The sequence below is a fragment of the Microcaecilia unicolor genome, chromosome 1 (genome assembly GCF_901765095.1).
Source record: "Microcaecilia unicolor chromosome 1, aMicUni1.1, whole genome shotgun sequence".
NCBI classification, from domain to species: domain Eukaryota; kingdom Metazoa; phylum Chordata; class Amphibia; order Gymnophiona; family Siphonopidae; genus Microcaecilia; species Microcaecilia unicolor.
This window is the reverse complement of record NC_044031.1, coordinates 251,948,633-251,964,603: the sequence shown is the minus strand read 5'-3', so window position 1 is coordinate 251,964,603 and position 15,971 is coordinate 251,948,633. Positions and strand designations below refer to the sequence as shown.

Sequence of the window (15,971 nt, the reverse complement as noted above, 5' to 3'; positions counted from 1 at the left end):
GACGGGGGCGTGTCGGAGGCGGAACTGGGGCGTGGTTATCGGCTGAAGAGAGATGGGCGCCTTTCGCCGATAATGGAAAAAAAGTATGCGTTTTTAGCTAGAATTTAGGACACTTTTCCTGGACCCTGTTTTTTCACGAATAAGGCCCCAAAAAGTGCCCTAAATGACCAGATTACCACCAGAGGGAATCGGGGATGACCTCCCCTGACTCCCCCAGTGGTCACTAACCCCCTCCCACCACAAAAAATGATGTTTCACAACTTTTTATTTTCACCCTCAAATGTCATACCCACCTCCCTGGCAGCAGTATGCAGGTCCCTGGAGCAGTTGTTAGGGGGTGCAGTGGACTTCAGGCAGGTGGACCCAGGCCCATCCCCCCCTACCTGTTACAATTGTGCTGCTTAATGCTTATTAGTCGTCCAACCCCCCCAAACCCACTGTACCCACATGTAGGTGCCCCCCTTCACCCCTTAGGACTATAGTAATGGTGTACACTTGTGGGCAGTGGGTTTTGAGGGGGATTTGGGGGGCTCAACACACAAGGGAAGGGTGCTATGCACCTGGGAGCTCTTTTACCTTTTTTTTTTTTTTTTTTGTAAAAGTGCCCCCTAGGGTACCCGGTTGGTGTCCTGGCATGTGAGGGGGACCAGTGCACTACGACTCCTGGCCCCTCCCACGAACAAATGCCTTGGATTTATTCGTTTTTGAGCTGGGCACTTTCATTTTCCATTATCACTGAAAAACAAAAACGCCCAGCTCACAAATTGTCGAATAAAACATGGACGTCTATTTTTTTCGAAAATACGGTTCGGTCCGCCCCTTCACGGACCCGTTCTCGGAGATAAACGCCCATGCAGATAGACGTTTTCGTTCAATTATGCCCCTCCACGGGGCTCATTTTCGAAAAAGAGAAACGTATTTTTCAAAACCTAGATGTTTGTCTATGAAGTCCGTCAGAAGTGCGTTCAAATCACAAGGGGGCGTGTCAGGAGTGTTTCAAAGCGGGATTAGGGCATGCCTAACACTTGGACATTTTACAGCCATAATGGAACAAAACAAAAACGCCTAGGACTAAAACCAACACTTTTGATCTAGACCTGTTTTTAGAATGAATAAGGCACAAAAAGGTGCCATAAATGACCAGATGACTACTGCAGGGAATCAGGGGTGACCCCCCCAATACCCCCCCCCCCCAGTGGTCACTGACCCCCTCCCATCCTCAAAAATGTAAATAAAAATATGACTTATCTGCCTCTATAAAACGCTAGTACACCTTAGTAAACAGAGCCCATAATCAGATACGACTAATCTTTTGCTTTCTTTCCCTAATGTTCTGAGAACACACCTCTCTGTTCTGCTCACATGATTAAAGGAAGACTGTCAACTGTGAAAATGGTAAAACAACATTAATAGCTTGCAAAAATAAATTTCAACCATCGCAAGATCTGACTATAAATAATAGACACAACGGAAAAAAAAAGATATCCCTGATAATGAGAGGTTATCATATGAATACATATGCCATATGACTACAATAAAATGGTGTTCAACAAACTTCAAAAAGATTTTTCCAAAAGGATCATCCACTTTACAAAAATGTTATGTGAAACAGAACATAAATATTTCTACTCATCCTTGTTCCAATGATACAGTGGTCCAATTTGGACTCCCTGTGTGTACAGGAAAGTGCCCAAGCTGAATCAATAAAGATTATATCCTTTGGACTGCAAGATGGCACTGTAGGAAATGCCATCTGTTCTGCTGAATTAGACTGTGTCCTTTCTTACCTTCTGCCACATTTTAATAAAATACAGCTCCCGGGAAAAATTGAAGAATACATTCGTGTCATATGCGTCATCCCCGATGTTCGTGATGGAGATGTTGAGGGAAATGTTCTTTACTGCTCCCAAAGCTAGATAAGGAGTTTTCTCATCCACACTGTAATTAGAAAGGAGAACAAGTTATTCATTCCCCTTCCTTTTCATTCAGAAGGCACTGTAGCAACTCCTCTCTTTCACATGCTACCTTCTTGTTACCACCAAAGGTACCCTTGATTATTCAGCCCGGACCCATCATTAAAGATGATGCAACTACATGGTGAAGGTTGCAAATTTAAGTGCCCTAAAGGCAAAAATTTCATTCAGACAAAACATGATGGGAAAACATTTGGAAATACTCAGTTAATGATTTACAGCATTAAAATATCAATCTTCAGGCAATTCTAGGTTATCAATAGAAATCAAACAAAATAAAACATGGAAAAGAAAATAAGATGATACCTTTTTTATTGGACATAACTTAATACATTTCTTGATTAGCTTTCGAAGGTTGCCCTTCTTCATCAGATCGGAAATAAGCAAATGTGCTAGCTGACAGAGTATATAAGTGAAAACATTCAAGCATTACTATGACAGTCTGACAGGGTGGGAGGATGGGTGGGGTGGGTCGGAGGTATGCTTGGGGACATCAAAGCATATCATTGATATTCTAACAGGATGGGTGTGGATATGTGAGGGGTGGGGTGATCAACAGAGGCATACAGCTTTATGGGTTATAATGGGTTAGGAACCCTAGATCCTTGTTAAGTCCTTTCTGTTGGGTGTTAAAATATTCAATCATTGTGACTTCAAAGGTCTTACGTTCTTGTATGGTTTTAAAGTTACCTTTCAGTATTCTCACTGTGAAATCACTGGTACAGTGTCCTGGTTCTGTGAAGTGCTGTCCCACTGGGGTGGGGGCCCTACAGGCTGTATTGTTCATGTGATGTCTATGTAAATTGAATCTTGTCTTAAGCATCTGGCCTGTTTCTCCAATATAGCATCCTTCGTTACATTTTTTACACTGAATGATATATACCACATTGGAAGATGAGCAAGTGAAAGATCCCTTTATGTTGAATATCTTTCCTTTGTGGATGACTTTGGGGTCCTGTGAAATATTTTGGCATAATTTGCAACTGGATAAATTACAGGGTAGTGTGCCCTTCTGTTCCTTTTCAGTCTGTGATGGAAGTTTACTTCTGATTAGCTTGTGTTTTAAGTTGGGTGGCTGTCGGAAGGCCAATACTGGTGGGGATGGGACTATCTCTTTCAGTAATTCATCCTCCTGGAGTATAGGTTGTAGATCTCTTATGATTTCCTCAGTATATATTCTACTTAATCCTCCAACAAATATTTCCACCTCCAAAATGAAGCAAAAATTAAAGCCTCTCTGCTTAATTGGTGGTGTTTATAAACATAGGTTTGTAAAATAGGCTGGCTACATGTGGAAGCTGTGTGAAAGTGTCACTTCCACGAGGTGCTGAGTTCATGCCACTAATTTTTTTCCCATGTGGCTTTCCCGCTGTGCGTGCTGGAAAATACATGTCCATTCCCACACGTCCTTATCCCCCAGATTCTATATAGGTTTTCAAAATTTGGGTGTGGATCCCAGATCTGCGCAGAAACTAATTAGTTAATGAGCCATTAATAATCAATAACTGGTATTAACTGGCACTCATTTGGGTTTACGCATGGATCTGCCCTGCACCCTAGTCTATAAAACGAGAGCCTAAATTTTATAGAGTGCAACTCAAAAGTGGATGTGGCCATGGGAAGGTGAGTCAGGGGTGTTCCTAGACATTAGGCATGATGTTATAGAATAGGGTCGTTTTCATGCCAGGATTTACACCAGGTTTCAGCAGGCATTAAGTGCTGCACCCAAAGTTAGGTGCGAGATCTGCGCTAAACTAGTACGCTCCTTCTCAGAATACCAGTTTAATGCAGATCTTCCTGGTGCCTAACTTTGGGTGCCATTTATAGAATCCCCCCTATATGTACTGTACAATTTTTCTGCAATCGGGCCCCACGCACATCACCTAAGAGTCTCGCATCTGATGACGCTGGAGAACCCATAAAGGTGGACTGATCTTTTCTTTCCAAGTAGGAAAAACAGCAATGCTGATCCCAGGGGCTGTGTCTGTATTGTGGACAGAAGGGCCACTTCATTCTCAGATGCCTCCCAAAAAACCAGTAAACCTTTGGACCTAGCCCTGGCTGGGAACACATAATTAGGCCTTCATGCCAAGATTCTTCAATTTCTGGTCCCCGCTGTCCTAGAAATGGACCAGATGTCACCTACCACCATGGCCTTCATTGATTCCAGAGCTAGAGGGAGCTTCATCAACGAAGCGCTAGTCCGACATTACAATATTCCAACTTGAGAACTCCCCAAGCCTGTACCAGTCTCCTTGGTATATGGGAACATACAGGGATACATTAAGGCCAGAATGGTGCCTCTACACCTGAAAATTGGAATCCTTCATATTGAAGCTTTTCCATGTATGTCCTCCAGACTGTGGTTAATCCCTTTATTCCAGGACTCTCTTGGCTTCAAAACCATAATCCAGGGATTGACTGGGACAAGGGGAAGCTCTCCACCTGAAGTGTGTCCTGCCAACATTGCTGCTTCAACTCAGTGATACCTCCAGCGGTAGCTATCGCCACTTGTAGAATGCCGTTGCTAGCCAGACTACCTTAGGCCTACAGGGCGTACGCCAATGTTGTCTCTAAAAATCAAACCGAGACTCTGCCGCTTCATCGGTAACACAATTGTCCCATTGACCTCCTGCCTGGAAGATGCCCCCAGAGGGAGGGTTTACCCGCTGTCCATCCCTGAAACTCAAGCCATGTCAGCCTACACTGTTGACAATCTTCCGAGGGGCTTTATCCGTCCCTCCACTTCCTCTGCCAGAGCAGGTTTCTTCTTTGTGGGGAAAAAGGACAGTTCTCTGCGTCTTTGTACTGACTACTGTGGATTGAACGCCATCACCAGCAAGAACAAGTATCTACTTCCCCTGATCATTGAGTTGTTTGACCGCTTACAGGGGGCACGGCACGTTCCTTTACAGGACCTCTGCTGAATCCTGCCTCCAGATGTAATGTCCTGTTTCCTCGTAGGCAGGATGCAGCAGAAGCAACCTGTGTTAATCATTGCTGGCTACAGCCACCGCACACGAGCAAAAACATCAGCCCGCTGCCTTCCTGACACTGACTAGCGTCTATTTTAGAAACGCCTGCTCCCCCTGACGTCAAAACCTGGCTGCACCTCTGCGTGGAGGTCTACATCTTGATGGTTTAGCCTAACTGGCATGGCGGGTTAAGGCATTGCTCTTAAGGTGGGGCCTCAAGGTTCACCCAGCGGTGTACATTGGGCCCCACTCAATACAGACGTGAAGGTCCACGTCTTGAGGGTTCAGCCTTACAGATATGGTGGTTAAGGAATTGTAGGTTTTAATACTTTGGCTATGACTCCTAGTTGTTAAATGGCAGGTAGTCAAGTGTTGCTACTGAATAAATAATGTTACCTGTTCTTTATTAGCTCTGGTTCTATAAACAAAGCTGCTACCGGTTTTATACCCAAAACAAGTTGTTGGTCTTAATTACTGATGTATTGGCATTACAGTTAATTGTATGTTATAATTATATCTGAGGAAAAGGTAAATGATAGGTCTTGTATCCCTCCATTAGAAAAAAAGGATCATTTGTACTTGTTCATAAATAGCTTTCATTGTAGCTGACAGCCTCTGATCTGTTGATAAATAGCACATACAACTCCATGCTTGAACCTCCTGTTCCCTTTTTCTCTATGATATACTCAGGTTTTTCCAATGTAAAAGGCTAACAATTATGACTAGTGTTTTTAATTTCCATGGGTCCCCCCCCCCCTCAAAAAAGGTATATCAATTCCTATGCCAAGGAAAGAAATATGTTAATTATGGCAGCTGTCAGTTTTCCTTAGACATTTCATTTTAAATCATTCCTGCTCAGTGCCTCTCAGACTTCCATATGATAAATTACTGATAGGACAAATGTATAATCACCTCAATCGAAGAGACCCAATAAGGAACAAATATTTGATGCTATCAGCAGAATTTTCAGATTTCATACTAACATACATTTCTTTCATATATTTTGGGGAACTGGACCCTCACAGTGTACAGCCTGTAACTAAGGTAGCACTTCTTCAAGGTGAACCAAGGCCTTCTAGAAACAACCTTTACAAATTTGATTATAAGGCATCAGCTGTGGAGTCCACATCTTGAAAGTTAGGGGGTGCAATAGGGAATCAATTAGCATGCTCAATGAAGCAAACGGTGAGAGAAAGGCACATTCATTTTGACTTCAAAACACATTCCTCTAGCCTGCTGCTGACCTCATGCTTTTGGAAAGCAAACCCATGTTGACACTGTTGGCCTCTGAGTAAAATTAATTAGCTACACTAGCAAATCGTGCCCCTATTTTCTCAGTAGAAAATAAATGCAGAACCCTCCAGGATGCCTGAGATTCTACATCTACCCACAGAAATTAAATTTAAAACATATGTTTTACAACATCAGAAATTGCTGTTGGTAGCTTAGTAAAAAAAGTTTTTGCTAAAATCTTGGCCCTTGACTTGATCAAAAAGAACCTCCAAATGCACCTCAATGTGTTGCCTGTGTAAACCAAAACAAAACCAAAGAAGTGGAAAAAGCCAACCAAAATGTCCAGGACAACCAAAGTTTGTTCTCCAAAAGAGTTGCTTATAAAACAACCCAACACAGGCAGTGTTTCGACAAACAGAGCCTTCATCAGGCGTATCTTAATAAAAGCAAATAAATAAATACAATGATACAAATAAATGCAAATAGAATAATAATCCAACAGACTTGAAATGAGATCACAATCAATAAAAAATCTCTAACACACATATACAGGCAAAAAAGGGCCGAATTACAAACATATATTATACAGCACATATACTTTTCAGAACAGCATACAAATGTGCTGTCTTTATGGAATAGCCGTAACAGCATATTTCTATGAAAATAAATAATGAAATGTAAAAAACAAACAAATGTATTATAAAAAATTGTGGTCAATTCCTATATTGTGATGGAAAAAACTGCCTAACCCCTAAATCAACAGGTGATATCAAGGCTACAAAAACATTTTAATAAGAAAACTCCACATGTTGATCATCCACACAGTCAATTATATAAACAAAAAACATAAGGACTTTGTGAAGATATTCATAGTGACCAAAATTTTTCAAATGGCTGTAACAACCAAAACTCAAATGAAGCTGGGAATTAAATCAAATACTAAAGCCCAGACTCGGGAGGATCAGTAAAAAAAAGTTTGCATATCCTAATTTAATCCAATTATGAAAAATATGTCCAAATAAAAACAAAAACATAATGTTAAGTAAATGGCATAATCAAGCAACAATGTTCCAAAATGTGTTCTTCTAAAGCAAGTTTAAACTAAAATTATATATCAAAAACATAAGAGGTACAACTGCTTCTCCTAAAAAATGCTGGCTGCTACTCTTAAAGCTTGCTGAAGTTTGATCATGTGTAGAGACTTATGTTACTAAAAACGGAATATAAATACTGGTGTGAAAATAACAAACCAGTAACTGTCTTGTTAAGGAGCAAAAAGGGACATAAAAGGGTAGCCATATGTAACAATCTGCAAGTCACTGTTTGCTTCAAAATATAAATAGCGGTGTGATAATAATGAATCATTTGTAACCTTGCTAAGAACAAAAAGGGTTGCAATATGTAACAAACCACAAGCCACTATCTGCTTCAGAAGCTCCCAAACTAAAAAATGTATTATATATTTATGCCAAATCATCCATTCTCTACCCATGTTTAAAAACCACATAGTGCTTGATGAAAACGGCAAACCATTGTGGTTGTGAATTTAAGGGCTTCTAGAATAAAGATAAAAATCAATGTCCCAAATCCTACCCTGCTACAAATCATAAGCTTTATACTGCCACAAACAAAACACATACTACTAGATGAAGAAAAGGCGTGACATGGCCGAGTGCTCCACAGGGATTTGCTCTGCCAAAACGCCGATGTCTAAAAAGGTAAGCCATAAAAACTAAGAAAAATGAATATGCATGACAATGACGTGGCTAAATGGGTATGGGAAGAGTCAGGATATAAAACCACTATAATGGGGTGGGTATAAAATCACGGATAACAAAAAAAAAAAGGAGAAAGCAATAAAAGTATATAATTAAAATCAAATTAAAAATAGAGAACGAAACATGAAAAAAAGTCATAACTTGGTAAAATATGGATGACGTTACAACTAGGTAGAGCCAAATACTGCAAAGAACAGCAGACTGGGTCATAAAGGAGAACCAGTGTGAAAAAAGGGGGAACCAATTTAGAAAAGGTGAAACAGCACTGATGAAAGGATGCAACGAGACAAAATGAAAGTGTGAGAAATTTTTTTTAAAAAGTAAAAAATAAAGTAAAATAAAAATAAATATGCCCAATAACCGAGGGTATTGCATATATTTGCATCTAAGACTACTATGTGGATGCAGAGCCAAAATGCCATCCATGTGATGTGTAGTCAGAAAATGACATAAAATATTGCTTGAAGCTATACAGGGCAAAAAATTATATATATATATATATATATATATATATATATATATATATATATATATATATATATATATAAAGAGAGAGAGAGAGAGAGAGAGATAATTCATCATTAAACATTTGGATGATTATGCCATATCTAATTGAAATAACCCATGAGCGCATCCACCTGGAAATCGTTGTGTTGGCACATAAACCAAAAGGACACAAACAAATGAAAAGAATAAAAAGCAATAAAAAGTGGTTTTGGATATAAAATAGGACTGGAGTATTTTTGTATTGAAGAAATTAAAAGAATGACCACAAAGGGTCCAAAGAAATGATGATGGTGAAGGCCACTGAAAAATGCCCAATATCGTTGACTGTGTGGGAAGTAAAGTGACAAAAAGTATCAGAAAGTTCTGATGCAATAAATAATCTTGTGTAGTTATAGAAAACGTACCACCTCAACCTCTCTGTTAAGACCCTGTGGGGACACTGTGCACAATTCATAGTTGAGTTTTTGTTCTAATTGTAAGAATACTAAATCTAGATCTCCTCCTCTCCATTTCTTCCTAAAGGCTCTGTTTACTAAGCCGTGTTTAAGGTGCATTAGTGTTTTAATGGGCTTTAACCATGTACACACCTACAATATCTCTACAGGTGCCCACACAGTTAGCGTGTGCGTTAATTGTAGCAGCGTTAAAACATTAATGTGCCTTAGTAAACAGGTGCCTAGGTGCCTACGCGCATCCTACGTGAATCAATTTTGAACTACCACCTGGTTACCGCGTGGCCCGGGCGGTAATTTCATTTTTGATGCATATCTGCTACGTGCTCCGGAAAATATTTTTTATTTTCTGGGACACAAGGCTAACCAGGCGGTAATCGGTATGGTATGTGAGCTGACGGATTACCACCCAGTTAACATGTGAGACCTTACCGCTAAGTCAATGGGTGGCGGTAAGGTCTCAGGCCCAAAATGGATATGTGCCAATCTTCATTTTGTCGCACGTCCATTTTCAGCCCCCCCAAAAAAGGCCTTTTTTGCAGGCGAGCTGAAAATTGGACCTGCGCGTGTCCAATACACACGTCTACACCAGCGCAGGCCATTTTTTCGGCGCACCTTAGTAAAAGGACCCTTTAGTGTCTTCAAAACAAAAAATTTAAGATCTTCAATTTCATGATGTTTCTCTATCCAATGTTCAACAATGGGTGCAGAGCGGATCTGTCTATTGATGCAGCTCCCGTGTTCCACAATCCTAGTCCTCACATTCCTCTTTGTTTTCCCTATATACAGGAGTTGACATGGGCAGATAATTATTTATACCATCCCACTAGTATTGCAGGTACTATCAAATCGCAACCTATATTCTTTGCCTGAGAATGGATGGAAAAAAAGTACTCATAGTCAAAGAATGGTTCCACACAGAGCAGTTCCTTGACCCACACGGTCTACGTCCATTATGTTTTTGAGGTATATGATCCCTTTCTGGTAATGTTGATGGTACTAGTTTTTGAGGTTAGGATTATGTGAAAAGCAACCGTTGGTTTAATGTTACTAAAACAAGCATGTGTTTCTAATATATGCCAATGTCTGTATATGATTTTATGAATATCAACTGAAAGATATGAAAACCTGAGAGGGCAGACAAGATATGGGTGGATAACCCATTTCTGACCAGTTTTAACAATTTTTCCCGCTGTTCTTTCCTGGCTTTATTTAAGCCAGTGTTTATACAATGTACTGGGTATCCCCTATGTCTAAATCTGTCACTCAAAATCCCAGATTGTGTTATGAATTCTTCTGGTGCTGTGCACAGTTGTTTTATCCTAAGAAATTAACTATATACTAAATTGTCCTTGAGTGATCTATTATGATAACTTAGGTAATGTAAGTAGTTATTCCTGTCTGTTGGTTTTCGATATAATGTAGTGGTGAAGCAGTATCTGTCTTTTTTTATAAGAATGTCAAGAAACGGGATCTCATATAGATCGTAGGTCATTTTAAATTTCAAATTAGTGTCTCTGCTATTCATCCAGTTATGAAATGCAAGTAGTGTAGCCTACTAGCTTCAGAGGGAGGCTCTCTTTGGCACAATGCTGGCATTAAAGCGATTGTTAACAGTAAATTTGAGACACTGAGCTCATACTCCGCTTATCCCGTCTTATGAGTATGGTGTGCACAAAAAATATTAAAAAAAAAAAAAAGAGAGAGAAAGAAATGTTGATGAAAGAATGCTAGAAAAACGATTTAGGGACTCTTTTTTTAAAGTTTACTACTACTACTACTACTATTTAGCATTTCTATAGCGCTACAAGGCATGCGCAGCGCTGCACAAACATAGAAGAAAGACAGTCCCTGCTCAAAGAGCTTACAATCTAAAACGTTTAACACACAATACATGCTGCATGTCCTATTTTATACCTATGGGTCACAGGGCACTTGGTGCATATGTTAGTGTGCACTAAGCTTTAAAAAAAGGGCCCTTTAGTAATCTAAAAGGATATTACAGGAACACTATTGAGATATCATGCAGCCATATGAATTCTGACGTGCTATCTCAGGCCATTACAGTGTTTTCTGATTTACATTTATTTATCTCAGCAATATTGATATCTTTTTGTAAAGCAAAATTGTTATAAGTCCTATCGTGATCTGAAAATCTTGGTGCTAGTTGGGTAATTTCTACATTTAAAAAGGTTGTGTTCTGACAGAGAAGACTTTAAGAAACAAACCAGGGATATTCTACAGCTGTATAATAGGTGTATAAAATGTTCACTATAAATGCTAACAGAGATTTATTGCTGGTTCATGTCCCAATGAGTACTTCTGAAAAAAGACTTCTGTCTGTGTTCTCCCCTTCATTTTAAAACAATTATTTTGAAACACTGGGATGTTTTCAAGATTTCCCTGAATTTCAAATCACTCCTCTATTTGCCTTTCAGTGGGTGTCTAGCATACGAGATTTGTTGGTACATTCAACATATATTTCCACACATTTCATGACATTCTTAAATCAAGCTCTTTAACCCTGTGGTCATTGTTCTGTGTGTGCAAAGTAGAGGTGTGCATGGGGATGGGGACGGGGACAATGAGAAACCTGCAGATATCTGCAGAAATCCATAGGGATGAGGACAAAAGAGTCATTATTACCACAGGGATGAGAGGGAAGGGGAGGGATTGGAAGTGAATGGGGATGGGAAGGGACAGATCGGATAAATGGGGACAAGAAGGGATGGGGGACAGATAATGTCCTCATGCACACCTTGACTCATAAACTTGACAGTCTAGAGGCCGACCAAAACCGGGGTTTTCAGTTTTGTCCAAAACCGAAAATGCTATCAAAACTGTCTAAACATTCCGAAACCAAAACGTTTGTGTGAATGTGAACCATGAGGCCTACTGGGTATAGTCAAAGCTTGTAGTCAACAGTAGAGAATGCCATGGAGATTGGGACACACAGTTAACTGCGAGGAAGGGACAGAGCTTGTGGGAACGGGGACAGTGCCCAAGGGATAGGGTGGGGACAGGGACAGAGCCCACGGGGACGGGGACAAACTTTGTCCCCTTCCCTGTGTCATTCTCTATTGCAAACAATGATATTTTGGGGGGAAAAACACCAAAAGTGCTGGACAAAACTGGCAAACCTTGCACAGGGGCTCCTGTAAATTCCTGCTACCAGCATGTCGTCTGAGAGGACATTTTCTATTGTGGGAAGGACTGTGGAAGACAGGAGAGCTAGACTGAATCCCGAGATAAATCATAACAGTGCTTCATAGGGCATATTTTTCCCCTGCTAGGGCATACAGAGCAAGTTGTATTTTGTACCCCTGGACATTTTAACAGGGTAGATTAGGGTTCCTTGGGGTAGTAGAAGTCAGCTATTGTTGGGGTTGGAAGGGTAGAGGGTGGCAGGATGGGGGCGGGGAGAGGTTATTATAGTTGTTCGTTGTTATTCTTCTTTTTTTATTTGTGATTTATAAACAACAGTTGTTCCTTGTTATATGTTAATAAAAAAGATTTAAATATCAAATCATAAGTGTTCGAGGCTTGTGCAGATGAGGACAGAGCCTGCAGGGATGGGGACAGAGATAGAGCCCACGGGGATAGAGGGGGAGGGGATGTGATGGGAACAGTGGCCACAGGGACAGGGCGGGGATGGGGACAAACTTTGTCCCCATGTCATTCTCTAGTCCACAGCCCTCTGCTAAACCTACAGGAAATTATTACCCTCCAGTCCCAGGAATTACAAACACAGGCTGACAACCAGAGTCATTTTAACAAAGACTTCACGACAAGTCTGGTACGTTTAGGTTCCCAAGTCAATACAGATGTAGTTAAATATCCTCTGAGACAGTACCTTTGTGAAAATATGTAAGGAAAAAAAAAGGCTTGATTTTTATGCCTAACCAAACAGTGCGCACGTAACAAGAGAAGTAGTATTGAGATGTTTCCTGTTTTGCATTTAGTTATAAAACTGATTAAAGACAAGAATGATACAGATTCTTCCTAAAATAAGGTAAAGGAGTCCAGACACTGGTCTACATTGCAGACATTTATACCAGCCTGATGCAAAATCCAGAATAAAAAAAAAAAAAAGCCCACTGATGTTACTGAATGCGAGGACTATATGCTCTGAAAAATTACAATCAAGAGCAACACATTTCTTAAATTATTTTCTAATATATAAGCTTAATTTCATTGTAATATCATTTCCCTACTAACACTAGAACTGGCCACTACTTGTTCTTGAAAATAATCCCTGCAGGTTCCTTTCTCACAGAATCTAGCTTCTGCACGTTGCAAGTTTGATTAAAATGCTGCACCTTCATCATACTCAACAGAGCCTAGATTCACCTAAATAGTAACCAAGCCAGAATATATAAAATAATTTAACAATGAAAGACCATATTTTACCACCAAGCAAAACAGCCTTCACACACATGGACCTCAGCTAATGAAAACTGAAACTAAAAGTCACAGTGCTTTTACAGTGGCTGACTTTGCGCCATGTTTGGAGTGACAGCTGATGTTGTATCTCCACAGACAGACTAATTCCTAAGGAGCTTATCATCCCAAATTTAGAGACTTAAATTCCTGCTAAACCTTTGTATCGAAAGCATTTATTTGGAGCACTCTATTTACCATATAAACTACTATTCAAGATCATAACTGCATTACCTGGAATCGCATTACATAAAAAAATAAAAACAATGCAAACAGTAGTTCCCCCCCTTTCCCCCAGACTACCTTACAATCCCTTGCGGTCTAGTGGTGTAGTCAGGGCAGGAATAATCCCCAGTCGTTTTTGACCATGTCAGCTCTATTCTCAAACTGGATGCTGTGCAGTCTTGCAAGATTGCCACTAGAGGTCAAGGCAGCCATTTTGAAGCAGAGCTAGCATGGGCAGGAGCAACTGGGGATCACTTCTGCTCTGACTACACCCCTAGACTGCTAGGGATTGTAAGATAGGCCTGAGGGGGCCCCTACAGGTGGGAAGGAAGGAAAGGCAACTCCTGTTTGGAAGGGATGGGAAGGAAGGAAGGGAGGGAGGGAGACAAAAAGGACAAAGCACTAATTTTTGGCTTCCACCAAAAACATACAGCCAAAACCCAAACCATGCCAGTAGCTATTTGGCTGAAACAAGGCAGAAAAAGAATTTGGGGTCAGTTTCAGCACGGTAACCAAAATCAAAATTCAGAGCACACATCAGCTAAAAAAAAAAATTAATTGAAAGAGGAGCTCATCTTGATGAAAACGAGTGCATGTATTCGGCAATTTTGGCAACGAGAGAGACCACTGATAAACAAACTGATGAGAACATTCATTGATTTGTTTCGAGCACTTTGGCAGAGTATAATCTCCACTGAGCTAATCTCATCTATGTGACTGATAATGCAGCTAATATGAAAGCAGCATTTTGAGATGAGGTATGGATAAATTGTGCAGGTCATAATCTGAATCTGCTACTTTCATGGATCCCAGCCACCAAAAATGGAAGCTGATCCAAATGACCTATCCAGTGAGGTAAGTGAGCTTATAACATTGTACAAGGAGGTAGTTACACTCACTAAGCAAACAACAATCAACAGTTCATTGAAGAAAATGCTCAAGCAGTGCGTGGGGTCAACTCAATGGAACACTGTTCTACTAACATTGAAATTTGAGCAGACAATATGGAGGGGTATAAGAATAATTGCCACAGAACCAGGTGCAAACAAGCAGTTCCTGACCAAATTGTGCACATTTGATGACTCCCTGCTGGCTGAAGTTATGGTGTTGAAATCATTTCACAGGGCTACAAAAGAACTATCAACAGATACTAAGCCTTCACTACATCTTGTGGTCCCAGCAACTGACAGCTCAGACAGCCATGTGAAGTGTTGCTGACAATTTGTATTAATAAAGTTTGTTCTTGAATACTAGGGAAGGAAGTACATAATGGCAAACTTTGACCCCACTAATATATGAAGCTGTTTGCATTTGAAGGCAGCCTGTATGCCAGGTTGCTGTGGCTGTGCTGCAACTGCTGTTTGTAAAAGCAAACCTCTTGCTACTTTTTAGTGCTGTATTGGTGAATATTTAACTTTTGTTTTGGCATTCTCTTTATCCATCTGAGCTGTTTTATGGGACTGATTTTTGTTTTGTTTTTTTTTGTCTTTAGTTTTGTTTAATTGATCAATTATTCATACATATTTTTAGCAGTAACCAGGAATGGAAAACATTGGACTGCTCCTGCTAGGTATGTAGTTCTTCCTTTATTTGTATGAGATGTGTTTTATATATTTACAGCCAGATGCACAAAGGTCCCGTTAAGGATCCGTCTGCGTTTCCAAATCGGTAAAAATTTACCAATTTAGAAACACAGAGGGATTCACAAAGAAAATCGTATGCAAATGAGCTGCTCGTTGCTTTTGCGACCCAGCTCATTTGTATGCGATATGGGGGAAGCAAGTTGGTGAGCTGAGCATGCGCAGAACAGTCAATCGCTATGCGTGGCTGCCCTGCGCATGCTACAGACGGCTGTCATACACACAGACAAGCTGTGTGTGTATGATAGCAGTAGATTTACCCTTTTTTGGGGGGGGGGGGGGCAACCACAAAAGCATTTTTTGGGGGGATGGGCATACCTGTATTGCAGCTCCCTGCCTCCCGCTGCTGAGAAAAAGTGAGAAAAACCTCTCTGCTCCCCCCACCCCATTTCTTGCCAGTAAAATGTAATTTGAAAAAGAAATATATGGCACGGCTTTCATACATGCAAAGAAGCTGCGTGTAAGCTGGTATACTTTTTTTTTGTGCTCCATCTTCCCTGCCTTGTTTCTCCCCTTCTCCTACTTGCGATAATGAAGAACTGGCAGGTCCACACGTCCTGTTAAAATTTCCACGGTAAAGGTAGGGACTGCTTTTGTGCATGGGGTCGGAAATGGTAGTGCATCACATCGCATTCACATTATAATAGTAATTAGCTCATTTGCATTCCATTTTCGTTAGCTGCTACCGTGAAAGGAAAATGGCTCAGAGAACCTTTTTGTGCATGTCCCGGTTTACTACTTGCGCGCT

General features: G+C 40.5%; 1 protein-coding gene across 1 annotated transcript in view; it reads right to left on the bottom strand.

The window, feature by feature from the left end:
* Positions 1-15,971, bottom strand: part of ITGA9 (integrin subunit alpha 9) — a 686,274-nt gene that overhangs the window by 224,614 nt on the left and 445,689 nt on the right. The window contains exon 18 of the mRNA XM_030205631.1: positions 1,788-1,938. Within this exon, the coding sequence (XP_030061491.1) occupies positions 1,788-1,938 (151 nt within the window). The remainder of the gene's footprint in view (positions 1-1,787; positions 1,939-15,971) is intronic.